Source organism: Sebastes fasciatus, chromosome 2, assembly GCF_043250625.1.
Source record: "Sebastes fasciatus isolate fSebFas1 chromosome 2, fSebFas1.pri, whole genome shotgun sequence".
NCBI classification, from domain to species: Eukaryota; Metazoa; Chordata; class Actinopteri; order Perciformes; family Sebastidae; genus Sebastes; species Sebastes fasciatus.
In genome coordinates this window covers 24,952,962-24,970,382 of record NC_133796.1, presented here as the reverse complement: position 1 = coordinate 24,970,382, position 17,421 = coordinate 24,952,962, and the positions used below count along the sequence as shown (strand labels likewise).

At 38.9% G+C, this 17,421-nt stretch overlaps 2 protein-coding genes across 2 annotated transcripts in view; both read right to left on the bottom strand.

The window, feature by feature from the left end:
• cdh16 (cadherin 16, KSP-cadherin) overlaps positions 1-10,632 on the bottom strand; it is a 34,043-nt gene extending 23,411 nt beyond the window's left edge. The window contains exons 1-7 of the mRNA XM_074615213.1: positions 10,447-10,632; positions 9,848-9,898; positions 9,658-9,756; positions 6,430-6,564; positions 5,977-6,106; positions 4,177-4,335; positions 2,847-3,043 (exon numbers count right to left, since the gene is read on the bottom strand). Of these exons, the coding sequence (XP_074471314.1) occupies positions 2,847-3,043; positions 4,177-4,335; positions 5,977-6,106; positions 6,430-6,564; positions 9,658-9,756; positions 9,848-9,898; positions 10,447-10,617 (942 nt within the window). The 5' untranslated portion in view covers positions 10,618-10,632. The remainder of the gene's footprint in view (positions 1-2,846; positions 3,044-4,176; positions 4,336-5,976; positions 6,107-6,429; positions 6,565-9,657; positions 9,757-9,847; positions 9,899-10,446) is intronic.
• Positions 10,633-10,723: 91 nt separating this feature from the next.
• rrad (Ras-related associated with diabetes) lies at positions 10,724-15,750 on the bottom strand. The gene is made up of 5 exons (XM_074615227.1): positions 15,555-15,750; positions 14,014-14,405; positions 12,363-12,436; positions 12,037-12,241; positions 10,724-11,708 (listed from the first exon to the last, which is right to left on the bottom strand). Exons 1-5 carry the CDS (start codon positions 15,650-15,652, stop codon positions 11,431-11,433), a joined length of 1,047 nt encoding a protein of 348 aa, XP_074471328.1. The 5' UTR covers positions 15,653-15,750; the 3' UTR covers positions 10,724-11,430.
• Between the last annotated feature and the right edge of the window lie 1,671 nt (positions 15,751-17,421).

Sequence of the window (17,421 nt, the reverse complement as noted above, 5' to 3'; positions counted from 1 at the left end):
TGACTTATCCTTTCAAAGTCACCAAGCTGTGTGCTATAGCGTTGGCTATTAGGCTTTAAACCGACAAGACAAAAAGATTTTATTGTAGATTTGAACTGGGCTTTGAAAACTATGGGGAAAAAAATCAAATCAAATGTGCCTACACTTGTGAATCCACACGTTTTCAGTGGGTGGAAGGGGCTGTTAGAACAGGAGAGATGAGAGGCTGAGGGCGAGTGTGGGGGAGGTGGGAGAAAACAGGAGGAGGGGGAGGTACTCGCCACAGCGATTCTCAGAACCCGCACAATGCATTTAATTCAGCATCAGATCAGCTCTACAAGCCTCTTTGTTTCCACAGTTGTTTATTTTATTTCCCAGTACAGGGAAGGGTACATTTGTAAAATTTCTGTTAGCTGATTTTGTGTTACAAAACCTCTCGAGGCTTTTGAGTTATTTATAGACATGTAACTGATATGGCTAATATTATAACAACCAATAGGTCAGACAAGACCAGGGACGGACACAGTGATATGTTAGCAGAACCTGAGGGGAACCTTTAAACTACATTGACATTACAGTACTACAGAATTGCAGAACAATAGTGTTAACTCCTACAAACATTAAAACTATCTCTTTTAATTGGAACTCAGAGCATTAATTGATGATCAGATATTACCAGGTGACCCTTTTTGGAGTTGGACTCTTTAGGCTTAAAGACTTTTTCTGAGGGAGAGACATTCAAAATTGTATTTCAACACAGGATTCCCAGCTTTAGATCTGAAAATGTGCCTCTGGTTGCGTTCAAAATTCCATAGTAGTATTTTATTTAGTACGCTAAAATAGTGTGTGAGATTTTTTTAGTATGTCGCGTATGTACGTGAATTGCATACTGCTTTCGGTGAAATATTACGGTATGCAATGCTGGACACTATGTTGACATAAATATCCCACAATTCAATGCGGTTATAACGACAATGTTCATAACAGACGTTGATGAACAGCTCTGTTTCAATTCAAGTGTAAGTATAAGATATCACTTTGCTAGGCGTTATATACAGTATATTTTAAATTAAATCAGACTTTGATTCTCACAAACTGTCGTTTGGGTCACATGTGGCTGGTACGGGTTACCATGGTTACACATCTCCAACCAGCAAGGAGGCTCTCAGAAAGTGACGACGTAAATTACTGCTCAGTGCGTCCGAAAAGATACATACTACTGTTTATTCATACAAAAGTATGTTGAACGAACAAACACCTATTGGGTATGTAGTGCATTTTATGTGATTTTGGACGATGCTTTGTTAATTCAGTGGCTGACAGGAAGTGAACTTGGAGCAAAGCTGTTGCCCTAGCAACAGAATGACAATGAAAAGGTCTATACAAATTAAAACAATATCTTTTAACTGGAACTCAGAGCATTGATTGATGATCAGATATTACCAGGTGACACTTTTTGGAGTTGGTCCACAATGAAATAGTGACCGACTGTTTTGAGGGAGGGACTACATCCAACTTTTTATTTGAACACAGGATTTCCAGCTTTACATCTGAATATGTGTCTATATTCTCTAAAATCACCTTGGTTACTGTTGTAGCTGTTCCGTTATTCAGTTCCAATTTTTAATTTCAACAAACGTTATCGGCATGTAGGGCTGCAACTAACAATCACTTTCATCATCAACTGATCTGGCGAATTATCTTCTCGATTAATCGGTTATTCATTTGGTCTATAAAATGTCATGAAATAGTTAGTCCATGAGCCAGACCCCCAAAATTTGGTAGCTGTGCCACTTTGGAGGGACCAAGTCTCATGGTGATTTTTTTAAAGGTCTATGTCCCTAGTGTTGGGAAATGCATGATAGCATTGCAGCAATGGTAGCTTTCTATGTGCTATCACTCCTTTTTTCATCCCTCCATCATTCAAATTTTCACATCTTTTTTCGCCATTTTACACATAGATCCAGTATAAAAGAGGGAAACCAACACACAATATCATGAAGTCATATATCAGGCTTATCACAGCTGTCCACAGTCAAATATGTCGTCTTCATACGTCTTATTTCGTCCAATTAACAGTTCAAAACCCAAAGATATTCAGTTTACAATGATGTAAATGAAAAATCGTTGTGAGCAAATCCTCACAACTGAGAGGCTGGAACCAGAGAGTGTTTGGCATCTTTGCTTGAAAAATGACTCAAAGTAGCTGCTAATTAATTTTTTGTTGATGAATCAATCAATGACTTTGCCAAAGCAGACTTCAAAGTTACATAATAGTTGAGATATTAAGTAGACATGTATGCCAAAAATGAATGACTGTCTATTGAGTTGGTCAAGGATTTTTTTTTACTCAAATATTTATAGTGAGCTGTGCAATAAGATTAAAATACATGTATGTATGGATTTTGCCTTTAAGCTGTCAGGTTTGTATGACACCCCTCAGAATGGTGGTGGTTCTGGTGATGGTGGTGGTCGTGTTGGTGTTTGGTGGGTGGGTGAGTGAGTGATTATTGGAGTTAAAGTGACTCAGTCAGGAGGTAGCCTGAATGGATCCATGGCATTTGAACAGCATCAATAATTCAGTATTTGGTCACTTAGGAGGACCCAAGAGCCACTAAAAACAGCAACTGGCAATATGATGCCACTTTACTCGGTCCAGGCTATTGACAGAGTTTGTTTTATTGTAATATGATATAACACTTGGAAGTGCATAAACAATAAAGCCAGCACTTACCTTCGAGTTGTTTGCATGATTTATGGTGAAGATCAAATAAGTAAAAGTGGTTTTAATGCAGATGGGTAAAAACACGTACATGCCAAAATGGTGGATTAGTGTTTCAGAGTGAACACATGTTGGTCTGCCTCACCTGTGAGATGCGGATCGGGTAGGGGCCTGGGAGGTTCTCCTGGAGTCGCACCGGGTCGGGGGATGCCCAGGTGTTACCGGTCACCTCGACGGTAACGGTGCGGGTGGTGAAGAAAGCGTTCGATTTCCCAGCCATGTCCTTCACCATCACTGAGAGCTTGTACCGGCCGCACATTTCCGGGTCCAGAGTAGAGGATCCTGGTGGTCACAGTAGATACAAGAATACCTTATTTATTCAAAAAGAACATTTCAGTTTCATTTCTGAATTAACCACTTTTACAAAGATATTGTGAAGTGTTTAATGTCATGATGTGTGCAAAATATATGAGGAACCAATGGAAAAAAACACATTTAAAGAGACACAAAAAAGGAAAAATGCGTACAAACACCATTTAATTACGTGATGGTTTATGAAACACATAAAAACTATAACAGACTATATTTTCTCTGTATTACTGAGACATTACAAACAATGTCTCCGGCTAAATTTAACATTTCCCTGAGTGCTCTATTTATCACTTGATTTCCTGCTAAAATGGAAATGAAATACCAAAAACAACCCACTGTGAAGGCAATCATAACCATCAGTTACGGCTAGCCTGAAAATAAAGTAGAAAATCAAGGATGTAATTTTCCATTTTCACTGCTGAAGCTCAGTGGAAACCAGCAGCAGCAGCACTGTGGGCCGGAAAGGGACCGGCAAGCGTGAAAGTCATCCAGCTCCTGCCAAGCCGTAACAAAGGGCAATACCAGAGCTACAGAAATAGCACCAGCATACAGGACTTTACTGCATGTAGAAGCAGATATCGATAACGATATATCGGCTGATATTCACTTTTATTTTACATAAGCACATCAACAAACCAAACTTTTTATTATAATCCCTTAATGTTTTTGTTTTTTTAAGAAATGTGACCAACACTGATACCGAGCAGGTTACTTTACATTTGAAAAATAAGCTTGTCAGTGCTCTCTGGTAGACAAACTATGTAATTCTAAACTTCCACAAACATCTCTTGAACATTTCTGTACTGCAATTTCTTGTTACTTATTGGCAAATTGTTATTAGACTGTGTTTATTATTTGTGGCAATGTTGGTGAGAACTAATGGAAAATGAAAACGAGACTAATGGTTCTATAACTAAATGGCTTGTTCAAACATCGCTAACATGCAATAAAAAGCATTCTTGAGTGTATGGAAAGAAAAGGCGTCTGTAGTTGCAGCGAGTTAACCCTAAACTGGAGCATTGTGAGCTCCATCTTCACTTTGGGGACAAACAATGTGTCACTCTAACTTGATACTTTCCCCACAGTCACTAGTCGGGACTGACCTTCCTCCGTGAGGGAAACTTCTCCAGTGATGGAGTCGATGAAGAACATTTGGCTGGAGGGAATCCTGGGTGTCTGTTCCATGAGGCTGAACTGAAGATCAGCGTGGGCGGTGTTGCGGTCATCACGATCCAGCGCCTCCACCTGCATGAATGGGATCCCTGAGAGACACAGGTGGTGCAGGGTCAAAATATTACCTCCTGTATTACAGACGTCTCTCTCCACCACAAACTCAAAGCACAGTCTCAATTTATACAGAAAATGATAGAACATGGAGACATAAAACAAAGATATACAAGCATTTGAAGTATGTGCTTGGTTTGGTATATATAGGTAAAAGTAAATTGGTACCCAAGTTAAAAGATAATACAGCAACAAAATGCCTGATTTGCACATGATCCAATAATATCTTAAGCCGATACTAAATGGTATGAAGTTGGTTTCAGGAAGTGACCCTGTAGGTGCTAAGCCCCCAGGAAGAGCGCCGGGCTTTGAAGCAAATTGTCATAGTGGCCAAACGGTGGAATTACAACTTCTGGGTCCGTCACGTGATGCCATTGGGCCCAAAAATACTTTTTCCCATGGATTTTTTTTTTTTTTTAGGTGAATCAACTTCCCAGTATGAACACTTAAAGGGACTGTTTGTAAGAATCAGAAATTGCTTGTTAACAGCGACACCTGTGGCCGTTAAGTCAACGAAAGTCAGCGTCCTGTTGTTCGCGCTTGTGCTCACTCTACATAGGCATGAACGAGCATCGCTCAAAACAGTGAGGCGACACATGTCAGCTAAAACCACAATATGACTTTATATTTCACCTGCTTGGCAGTAATGTTAGCTGACCAGACAAAGGTCACTCCATGAATCAATGCTGATCCGGTGTGTGAGTGAAGGCAGGCAGGAAGGCAGAGGAGCAGAGTACAGCAGAGACTCCGGCCCTGGAGACCAAAGCTACGGTCTCCCCTGCGTCCTCTGACCGCGGCCAACACTGTTTTGCAAGACGGGCTTCACTAGATATAACTTTTGACACAATGATTTATACGTGTAAGAAGTTACAAACAGTCCATTTAAATAGTCCTTCTTTAAATCATTAGGTCCTAAAATTGGTAAAATGCACTAATAGCCGAATCCGAAGTTATTTTCGTGCTGCCGTTCATTTGAACGAGCCCGAATGAGCCCGAGGCCAAGCGGCTGGGAGGCGCGGGGTTAAAGGAAACGCTACTGCGCCTGCTCCAAGGGCCCAATGAATACGGAAGATCGCCAGAAAATACGAGTACTTTTATACTTGGAAGTCCAACTTTTTTGCTTCATGCGCCACTTAGCAACTTCAATAGGAATGAACGGGGGCCCCGTCTCCAACGCTGTATCCAGTTCTCTTTATACATCCATGGCTGGTGCATGTACCCTATTTTTTTTAAGTGATAAGTAGCACATGAAAGCACGATCAGCTTCAACGAGCTAGCTGTACAGTAGATTACTATTATGGACTTATCTGCAACAGAAGAAATGAATGAATTCAGATAAAATACATTTGGGGTGTTGTATCTGAGCCGATGTGATTGCTACGCCTTGTGACAGTTTGCAGAAAAGTCTTTTTTAGTGAAACCCAAATGTAACTGATCCAGTATGCCACGCCATTGATTCTATTGATATAGAGGTTCAGGGTAAATTGCGGTTTCCAGGGATACATTGGGCATGTTTTCCATTGAATCTTTGTATTCCATGTAGCATGACTGACAAATGTGATGCAGACTAAATACGATTGTGCAACACGGTGCTCAAGGAGCTCACAAGGTTCTCGTACCTTTGAGAAGCCCGAGCTGCACGCTGCCTCTCATGCTCTCTTCTATGAAAGTGGGCACATTGTCGTTCTTGTCGATGACACACACTTCGACAGTGAAGCTCTGACGGTGCTCTGATGCTCTGAAGGACACCTGCATTACACAAACACACACATACAAATACACACACACACACACACACACACACACACACACACACACAGTCTGTAGGTATCTTTGAATAACACTCTGGTTTCGACATGCACGAGAATCTAATGATCTAAAGAGTGATTCATTCTTCATACATTATTGAGCACAAACCTCACATGATGTAAGAATATAGAAAACTAATTATGTTTGATATGTGAATTTGATGCATTTGGAATTAATACATTTGTAACAACTATTCTTTACAAAGGAGACATGTATGGGAAATTGTTATCACTACTATGATATGATATAACACAATATGCTACCTGCAGAGAGTAAGATGGCTGTTTCTCTCTGTCCAGTGGTTTTAGAGCGTACAAAAACTGAGCGTCGACTCCGAATATCCCTTCATCATCCCCTGTTACCACCAGGTCGCTGTAATTAACTGGCAGGCTATGGAGCTGTACAGAACAGAACAAATAACATCAGTTTGTGTTCCTGTTTAAAAGCAAGCCATATGCACAAACAACAAAGCGTAGGAGGAGGAAAAGCAGGATAGTTACTGCAGACATCAGTGATTTCATTTTAACCTGTATTCGTCCAAATGAGAAAGAAAATGTAAAACATTAACTAAATATACTTACAGTGCATAAAGCATGATTAAAACATAACATGAAGGGGAGGTGAGAAACACATTGGTAACATTTGCACACAAACTACCGTTTTACATTTTGCTTTAGTGATACCTATTCTGTGGTTTTCTGGTGAGAAGTTACATGCTCAGTTAAAATGAAACTCTTATTACTCTGTGTGGTGAAATGTTGACTAAGAGACACAATAACAGAGTGCTGCAGGGATGACGTATTTTTGTAGGCCAACCTGGAAATTAGCATCACACTGGTTACCTCGACAAAATGCCAACGGGATTTTTCCATCGGATTCTGGAATTTTGCAGAAAATAAGCTTTGTGGCAAACAAACGTTTATGATACTTACATGTTTTGTTCCGTAAGATAATCTTCACAAATAAACACCACGATTTTTGAAGCATAAATGCAATCGCCAGAAGTAAAAAGCTAACTTTAGGCTACAAACAAACTACACCACGGTCGCATGACTTCACCTCACCATTACTCAGCTAAAGGCGGATTAGTGTTCGGCCAGATGGCGTTTAGTAGTCTCATTTAGCCACTTGTTAACAACCGCCTTTTTTAAGAGCTTCAAAATTTACGAGTGGGGTATTTACTGATGTATTTTATGTTGTTTGGAAGAAAACATTCAAATCTCTTAAGCTTGTGTTAAACACAGAATTTATTTCAGGCTTCTAACTAAAACCCCATTAAAAAACAAAACATTGACTTTGAGATTAGGGAACCAGAAGTGCTAAAACGCTAAATCACATCTGGGTTTTAGGACTTATTCCTGCACCACTCTATACAACACCATAATAGCTACAGCTGATCTCCAACTGTCCCACATGTAATATGTCATAACAAGTCTGGTGATAATTTATGTATTTCCTCCTGTTAATAACGCCTGTGAAAAGACCAAAAACCAAGAATGAATGGATCCAACTAGCTTGTTTCTCTAGGCCATAGACCACCATTGTTATCTAAAAACTATTTAGAAAGGGATAATGTACAGCAAGCCAGTCTTTGTTGTGAAATAAACCCTGACCGTGAAGGGGGTTATTTCAAAACAATGACCCGCTAGTTGTACATTATCCCGCTTATTACACAGCTACTTACTTAAGAAATCAATAATTTGACACAAAAACAATCCGCGTCTGACATCAGAACTGCGTCCATAGCAACGGTCATGGTGACCGGTCAACGGTGTTATACATAGCAATGGTCTGCTATAAAGAAATAACAGACGTCAACACCGTGATTAACCAATCAGAATCGAGTATTCAACAAAGCTGTGTAATAAAAACACATTAAGGAGCCGCACCATTGCGTTGGGTGACATGTTTTCTAATTACCATGAACATGGCCACCATAGTTTATTTTGAGTCAGTTCCACACACACACCATCCTGATACTCTATAGCACAGTAAATGTATATTAATCTGCTGCTGATAATAGCCCCCAACAAATACACTATTTACTGCTGTTTGAATAACATTTACTAAGAACTACAGTGTCCAGCTGTTTAAGGGAATTACTGAGCTGTTCATGAATTAAACTATAGTAGTATAATTCAGTAGTATATGGGTAGGGAAGCTGCAAAGTATTAAGAGATGGACCAACACATTGTTGGTTTTAATCTTTTTAAGGGATTTGTTCACAATACAACAAATATAGAGTATTGCAAACTTTATTCTTCACATTTTCTTTTTGCCAGCATCCTGCCATTAAACTTGTCTGATGACTACAGCGTTGTAATACTTTGGAGGCTCAGGCTAGATACGTAGGCATAAAGTTCAGATGTTTTGAATTCCCTAAATGAAGCAAAAATATGTCTGGATCCAAATGTCTACATTTACAGCCAGAAATGTGTTGGGGCTGCTCATTCACGGTCACGGACAAGATGATTAACGCGGTGCTTTTGTCCTTTATAAGGTTCGCTTAATTGATGTTTATTCAAGCAGTTCTAATAGGAGAAATGACAAGTGTAGTCCTCTCTGATGAACAAACTATCATGAAGAGCTTTTATCTTGAACTAATCTGCAGCAATTAGTATGTCCTTTCCATTTATAACACAAAGTGGGCTTATTATCCAACTCCTCCATTCTGGCCATTTTACATGCTTTTTGAAGAGTGCTAACGACACTCAGTCCGACACAAAGACTGAAATTATGACTGTTTCATACGAGACGCGCTGACGTCACAATACAACCAATCAATGTGCCACTCATGCTGCTGCTGCTGCACAATCCGGAGGACTGTCTGAGTGACATGCACGAACAAAACACCCCGCCTGACGCGCATCTGGACTGAATTCAGAGGCTGATACCATCACAGCATTGTGAACGCTCCAATTATAGTCTGGTGATGACGGCAGCATGTTCATACATCTTCAACTTTAAGTGCAGATAAGAGAGAACAAAAGAGACTGACGCAATTCTGCCTTACTCTACCTTCATTTTCTGCCTACAGATCAATTATGGTCTTCTCACCACATTCCTCACCACTAAAAGACGAACAGGCTCAAACGGCTTCATTAACCTACTGTTATCTTCAAGACATTTACTAATACAATGTTAGAGACAGTGGGCTTTGCATTAAATCTAATTACATATTGAAAGATCACTTTTATAATTATAGGATTTTAGACCTTTCCAACAGTTATTGATGCTTGTTTGCATTGAGGCTTAGAGTTCAACCTGCATCTTAAATGACTATATTCATGACTATGACACACAGTATGAGAATAAAAACACAGATTTGTTTTGTATATGTATATACTATAAACCCCATAGTTATAATTGGGGGAAAAAAAGGTTAAAATTGTAAGATGAAGGAATTTGTAAGCTTTACATGTCTCTTAACAGACTATGAGTGCAAGAGGAAATCTTCTTTTGGTGAATTCAAGTAAACTGAAATGCCTTACCTTGGCCAGATACCATGGGAAAATGCCATCGTAGTTTTCAGGGACACCGATTTTAACATTTGCTCCAGAGCATGGTGCAAACGTGTAAAGTATCACCAACTGCGAAACAAGATATTAAGTGTCTTAGTGACATTTTTCATGCAGTAATTTGCACTTGTAAATTAACAAAGTATGAGCAATAACATCTTACTATGAGAGCTATGATGAGCATTGTCGTAGCTCCTCTGTCAGCCATGAGTCCCTGTAAATGTGGCATATTCACAGCGTTTCAAACCACATGGCCTCAGCCCAACAATCAACACAATTTCTGTCTTGTTACTGATTCACCACCGTGGTTATCTTTCATACACACAGATTTCACAGTTTTGACATGCCTGCATTTAAATACATAACCACCTACAAAGCCATTTAAAGCAACATCAAGTTACAAATACAAGTTACAAGCACAGAAAAACCGATAAAGCCACATTTGATTTGGAAGTCTGTTAAAATCAAGTTGGCTGAAAAGATTATGTCATTTCACTGGAGCCTTAATGTCTGTCAAATATCTCTTAGATAGAGCTGCTTAGTTTAGCAATACCAAATCACAGTCTGCGGTGCAGTGTACCAGTAATAGTAATTCCCTGTATTCTCCATTAATCAAGCCTCTAAAGAAGAACAACAAACTCTGGATATACTGTAGCTCAACAACAGCAGGTGATGAAAATGATAAAGGTGGCAAACAATGAGTTAATTAGGAAATTGTATTAACATTTCCTCCCATTTTAAACAAAAGGTTTTGCATCTTACCTTCTCCAAATGGTGTGTGTGTTCCCTCTGAGAGGTGTGAGAGGAGTTTAAATTGGGTGGAAAAATTGCGTACTTGTACTCCTTCTGTGGCTTAATGGTTAACGCCTTCAGATAAACATGCTTAACTACCTTGTTTCCTTCCTGTAAAACCAATGGCCAGTGAGGTTCCATTCCACTGATACCATCAGATGAATATTCATGAGGATTTAAATCACCCAAACTACATGTCCTTTTTTTCTGTTGCATTCTGCTGAACACTGAATAACGACAGAGAAGATTTTATGTTTTGATTTTACATTTTATTGAAAAAGGAAATCAACGTAAACAAAGAATTCCAAAATAATGTCGAGGTTCACAAGACTAATATAACTTATTGCTTTACTCATACATTCACAACCTTTAATTCAATGTCATGGAACAACATAGAAAAACAGACGTTTCCTCATATCTTGAATCCCCAGTAACTTGGCCGAGGCACGAACCTGCGTACCACGTTTCAAGTAAATATGACTCCAGATGACCAAGTATTGTGATCCTTTACCTTGTCTCTTAGGATAATGAGATGTATGTTGCACTCATTCATGTTCATAGTATATACATCGATCCCCTCCAATAAAGGAGCACAACAATAACCCAACAGCAAGGCAATCTTTGCAACTCATTAGACATAAAAAGCCTTTGTGGATTTTTCACACATACTGATCATATTATGACAGCGACATGTTTAAGGCAGACAAAAATAATAACAAAATAAAATAAAATGTTTACAAAGCTTCATGCAGGTTATCACCATTATCATGATATGACTTGAATAAGTGTCAATTTTTATTAATGAAGTCCTCTCTTTGCTTTTGCTTGGTGTCTAAAAAATAAAAATATATTTCTGTACAGCTCTATTAGTCCTTTAGGGTTAGTGTTAAAACACACACAGCGTCTGGTCTTCAGAGGCCAAAGAAAAGAATGTCCGTCTGTCCCGTCTGTTTCTCAGAGAACTGTAAGGTCATGACAGGACTTTGACTTCTGCCTGAAAGCCATTTTCTTGTTCTTGCGTGCGACCATGCGGCCCAGGAACCTCTTGGCCTTTTTGCCGATGCTCTCTCTACGCCGGCAGTTGGCCATGCGCCGTGCGTTCTCCTCCTTGCTGTCTTTCCTCAAGCGGATCTGTCTGATGATGCCCTCGAATAGGTCCTGCACATTGTGGTGGAGGGACGCAGACGTCTCGATGAACTTGCAGTCGAATACCACTGCACAGGCGCTTCCCTCTGCGATAAAAAAAAACATATGGAGAAGGGAAAATTAGTACTTTGAACAGCTGAATAATGAAAATGGTAGTTTTCAGACATTGGCTTTAGTTTGCAGTGGTATTTGAATGTAGGCCTGAACCTGAGCAGTCAAGTGCGACTTGTGGCCTGACCCCACCAAAGCCGGTCAAGCCCGACCAGTACTGTCAGATCTGATCATGAATAGCTTTTAAGCAGCTTCAAATGATAAATATTAGAACCAAAGTTCATAACTGAGTTTAAAACTTAAATTATCTTAACATCTGTGGCAAGTTTTAGACTCAAAAGTGAGTTTATCACACTGACTTACCATCTACAGACACCTCTCTGGACCGCACCAGGTCGCTCTTGTTTCCCACAAGGATTATGGGAATGTTCTCCGACTGCCTGGCCCGGCGCAGCTGAATACGCAGCTCCGACGCCTTCTCAAAGCTTGATTTGTCTGTCACCGAATACACAATGATGTAGGCGTCTCCCATCTTCATGCACTGCTCCTTCAGCCACTGGCTGTTATCCTTCAGGAGAGAAACAGATACCAAGTTTAGCTGCATCTCACATGGCTGATTTCCTAATGTGATATCCATGAAGCAATATATAAACGGAGTAAACATATTGCATCAATAATATATAACTCACCTGTTCCCAGATGTCATACAACACGATGGAGGACTCTTCTTCATCCACCAAGATAGATCTGTCATAAGTGTTTCCTGAGGAAGAAAAAAAAAGAAATAATATGTTACACACTGACAGAGGGGAGCAAAGCATCTCTGATATGAACAGTTGTGTTTGATGCTGTTTTTCTTAACACTGATTTTAGCATGTTTTTTTCTTTTGTAGTCAAAAAGTTGACTGGCCTTTTATATTTTCCCTTCACGTTATGCTATTGGATGTGTTTCTGACAGCTGCACTGCTGAGTGCAGGGCTGGTGCCTCGCTGGAGATGGAAATAGCAATAATCAATGCATGTACACTCTAGCATGCAGAAAATAAGATCAGATTTTTTTTCCTAATCCATCATCTTAACTCTATGACTGTCCTCATACATCATTCTGAATTCAAATTATATTTAAGATTTAAGCTGAAAGATTAAGATTTAAAAACTGAAAGTGTCCTCCAGAGATTTTAATGCTTAATATCCCAGAATTGGTAATTGCACTGGGTATTGTTCAGTAGACTAAATTAACCTTTGACACTCTTTAATTATCACATGTATCTTCATAGACAATAGACATCTGGAGTGTCTATATCCTCCTGAGACCCAGCCCATTGACATGTGTCCTCTTTAGTGGACATTTTGTCCACATGCATATCCTCTTACTCTTTTGACCTACTCTATCAACCCCTGGTGTATTGTAAAGAGGACATCCTGGGACATCCTGGGCTTTCCATGGGTTGTTTTTTTAATCAATTTGAATGTATTCTTGGTTTAATATCACTCTACAGCCATAATCTGTTCATCTTTTTTTGTCTTTTCACACTGAAATAGTCCTGTAGTCCACTATACAGTTGACAATAAAAATAAAGTTTAACAAGCCTAAATTGTTAAGATTTTCTTTTAACCCTAAATAGGAAGGAAATCACAAAAAAAGTAATTGGAAGACACTTTTTTTAACTTGGTTCCCAGGAGGATATATGTGTGGGTTGCTCTAGGGTTGATGACTAATCCATCATCTTAACGTTATGACTGTCCTCATACATCATTCTGAATTAAATTAAATTTAAGATTTCAGCTGAAAGATTAAGATTTAAACTGAAAGTGTCCTACAGAAATTTGATGCTTAATATCAGGACAGATGGTAATTTTGTAATGGGTTATGTATGAATAATTGTGATGTGTTTTGTTTTTTTGTCTGATGGGTCTTACTTGTCTGTCTGTCTATGGTAACAGTATGTCTATTGTATGTGTACTTTTTCTCAAACTGAGCTGCCCATGGATGCAAAATGAATTTCAATGCAAACTGACTATAAAGTTGTACCGTATCGTATCGTACCGTATCGTATCGTATCGTATCGTATCGTATCCCAGAATTGGTAATTGCACTGGGTATTGTCCAGTAGACTAAATGAACCTTTGACACTCCTCTAATTATCACATGTATCTTCATAGACAATATACATCTGGAGTGTCTATATGTATGTGGGTTGCTATAGGGTTGATGTGGGTTGCTATGGGTTGCTATAGGGTTGTTATAGGGTTGATGTGGGTTGCTATAGGGTTGGTTGCTATAGGGTTGATGTGGGTTGCTATAGGGTGATGACTCATCCTCAGCATCACCATCATTTACCTGCTTCATCGCAGTCGTGACCGACATCCTCGACCCCTCCAAAGACACGCGCCAGGCTGGACTTGCCGACGCCGTGCTCTCCGAGGAGGACCACCTTGTAGAGCTGGGACTCCGTGTCGCTGCCGGAGGAGATCACAGAGTCGGAGGAGTCGGACGCGCAGCTGCCTCGGTGCTGCTCGCTCGGTGAGTAGGAGGTGCAGCGCAGCAGGTTGGACAACTCATCGGTTTGACCAGTCTGTGGCATCGTGGCGCGCAGGTCCCGGTCGTCCACGGGCATGCTCCTCCGGTGGAGGTTTGGGAGGTTCATGGGGAACGGCATGCTTCCTCTCCTCTTGTCCATGTTCCGCAATTTGTCACCCTTGTTCAGAGTCATTGTTGCTTGTACCGAGGATCTGTGGATAGATGGGACATGTGTAAATACACGCTCTTATGTACTCACTGATCTTTATTCCATGGTCTTCATGACTTGGTTTTACTTGACAAGCATACTTTGTGATGTGCCATTGTGTGTAGCTGTGTATTGTGCATTTTGTATGTATATCTTTCTTGTATGACTGTAGTATGTTTCTTTGTTTTTGACCTGCCAAGGGTCTACATATGTGAATTAGTTTAAAGCTATAATCTGGTAATCTGGTGCATCAAATGGTGACATTTATGTTTTAAACTGTACATGGTCCCTTTTAAATAAAATAATAAAATAAATAAATAAATGTTTAACTACATTTAGATAGCCCTAAAGGAAACGTGCAAAGGTCTATATATAGAGATGTATTGAATGATAATAGACATGTTTATCATTGTAAGTCAAGTTGCAAAATTAAAACATCTATTATAGGCTGCAGTATAATAAAGCAAATACTGACTTTACCACATGTTTACTCAACTCTACTCAACATAAAACAGCCTAATATATATATATAGAGAGATATGTAGTGAATGATAATAGACTACCACCATGTTTATCAATGTAAGTCAAGTGAAATGAAATTGGTGTCCCTGAAATGAAAACTACGATGGCATTTTCCCCATGGTATCTGGCCAAGGTAAGACATTTCAATTTACTTGAATTCACCAAAAGAAGATTTCCTCTTGCACTCATCTAGTCTAATAAGAGATGTGTAAAGCTTATAAATTCCTTCATCTTACAATCTTACCCTTTTTTCTCCTCAAATATAACTATGGGGATTAGAGCATATGCATATACAAAAAAAATCTGTGTTTTTATTCTCATACTGTATGTCATATTCATGAATATATTAATTTGAGATGCAGGTTGAACTCTAAGCCTCGATGGCAAACAAGCATCAATAACTGTTGGAAAGGTCTAAAATCCTATAATTATAATAGTGATCTTTCAATATTTAATTAGATTTAATGCAAAGACCACTGTCTCTAACATTGTATAAGAACATCTATCATAGGCTGCAGTATAATTAAGCAAAATATTGACTTTACAACATGTTTACTTAACTCTACTCAACATAAAACAGCCTAAAAACTAAAGCTTAAAAATGCATCACCAGTATTAAAAAGACACTTACTCGGTGCTGGAGAGTAAATCCAACGAAGGAGATCCAATAATCCTTGGTTTGAAGAGTTGTTGTAGCTGAAAACGCGCTTTGTGTTTGAGTCTGATCATAGAGTCGCTGCTCCAGTATATTTATACAGGACCGGGAGTGACGTCAGCAGGGATTCGCCCTAGAATAATCACGTCTCCGTTTATTCTAGTGGTGCGTAACGGTGCCATCACAGAGAGGAGAGGAGAGGAGGGGGTGTATGACTGGAAGAGCGGAGGAATCTCCCTTCCGCATCTCCAAATGGAGAGCTTATACCTCTGAGTGGGCGGCCATGAAGATGAATCCTCGAAGAGGGAAAGCCCACTTAAAGCCAGAGGGATGTGAATATTTAATGTTCATTTAGGAGATATATATTTAGAGACGCTGGAAGGAGATGATGAAATATGTTAATGTGTATTAGGGTGCAATGCATATAGACCAGATGGAGAGGGCTTTTATGGAAATATGATCTTGCTTAAAATTGATAGTCAGTTTCAGAGCTTCGTGGTCGCTGCAAAGGTGGAGGACAATGCCACAGTTATATCATGTGAGGGAGTTGCACACATTATAAATGCATAACGTGAAATATTTGCTATTGATTCCTTAGTCCGTGGCAGCCCTATAGGCTAACATCATATTTCTCTTTCTTTTAAAGGTCTTTTTATTAATTGTCAATAATCAATAGAACAATCACTATACAAGGAAAGTACATTTTTGTTTTTCTGAACACTCACCCGTTACACAACACATCAATCAATCATACCTGACAACAACATCCACACAAACAGCCACAGCTGCCCACAAAGGACCTAACTGATTCTCAATCATGGATGCATAAAATAAAAATTGTAGAGTGCAACACAGAGAGAGTATCCACAAATAAGTCATGAAATAATAATAATAAGAAGAGAAAAATAAAAAATAAAAAACATTTAATATATATATATATATACCGACATACACACAGACATACACATATATACACGTACACACATACATATGCATACAAATAGAAGAAAAAAAACAAAATAATAATAAAAATAATAATGAATAAATAAATAAAATACATTTTAAAAAAGGAAAAAGAAGATACTACTACTGGCTACTCAGAGATTACTGTAGTGGGTTTCCCAAAAATGACAAAAAGGCTAAAATCATATTTGAATCATTTTTTGTGCATATTTGCAGAAAAAATATTACTTATTTGGCAATAAAAAATGCAATAAACACATACACATTTTACACAGTGGCATGCATGTATCATTCATCCCTATCTTTCTCTACCCACCACCACCTGCAGCCACAAAACCATAATTCCTTACATTTGCATTAGTAATTCTTCACAGCTGACAGGCCTGACCTATACCAATAATGTTTGGTTTTGCTGATCCATAGCTGAATAATTCAAAACCTTTCCAATTTAAAATGTCAAGGCTGTGTAACACATTAAGCTCCAATGACTTCAGGTCAGTTCTACCTCTGCATGTGTTTTGCATCCAGCATCTTTTTCCTACATTTTCTCGCACACGATGAATGATAATTTTCCAGTTCCTATCAGACTCTGCATGGTGTGTTGGGGCCCCCTTGTGGCTTCAAGTCTTACATTACAGTTGGACCCTTTAAACTCATTGCGTGGGTGTATTCAACATTATTATGTATTTCCTGCTTTGTCCTTGTGAGAAATGTGATAGGTAAATAATAAAACAATAAACAAACAAACAGATAATCCTGATATATAGGCATTCATGCTATTGCATTTTTTCTACTTTTAATCTACTTATCACGTTTCTACTTCAGCACAACATATATTTTACATTCAATTTGCACAGCAGAGATATATCTTTAACTCTAT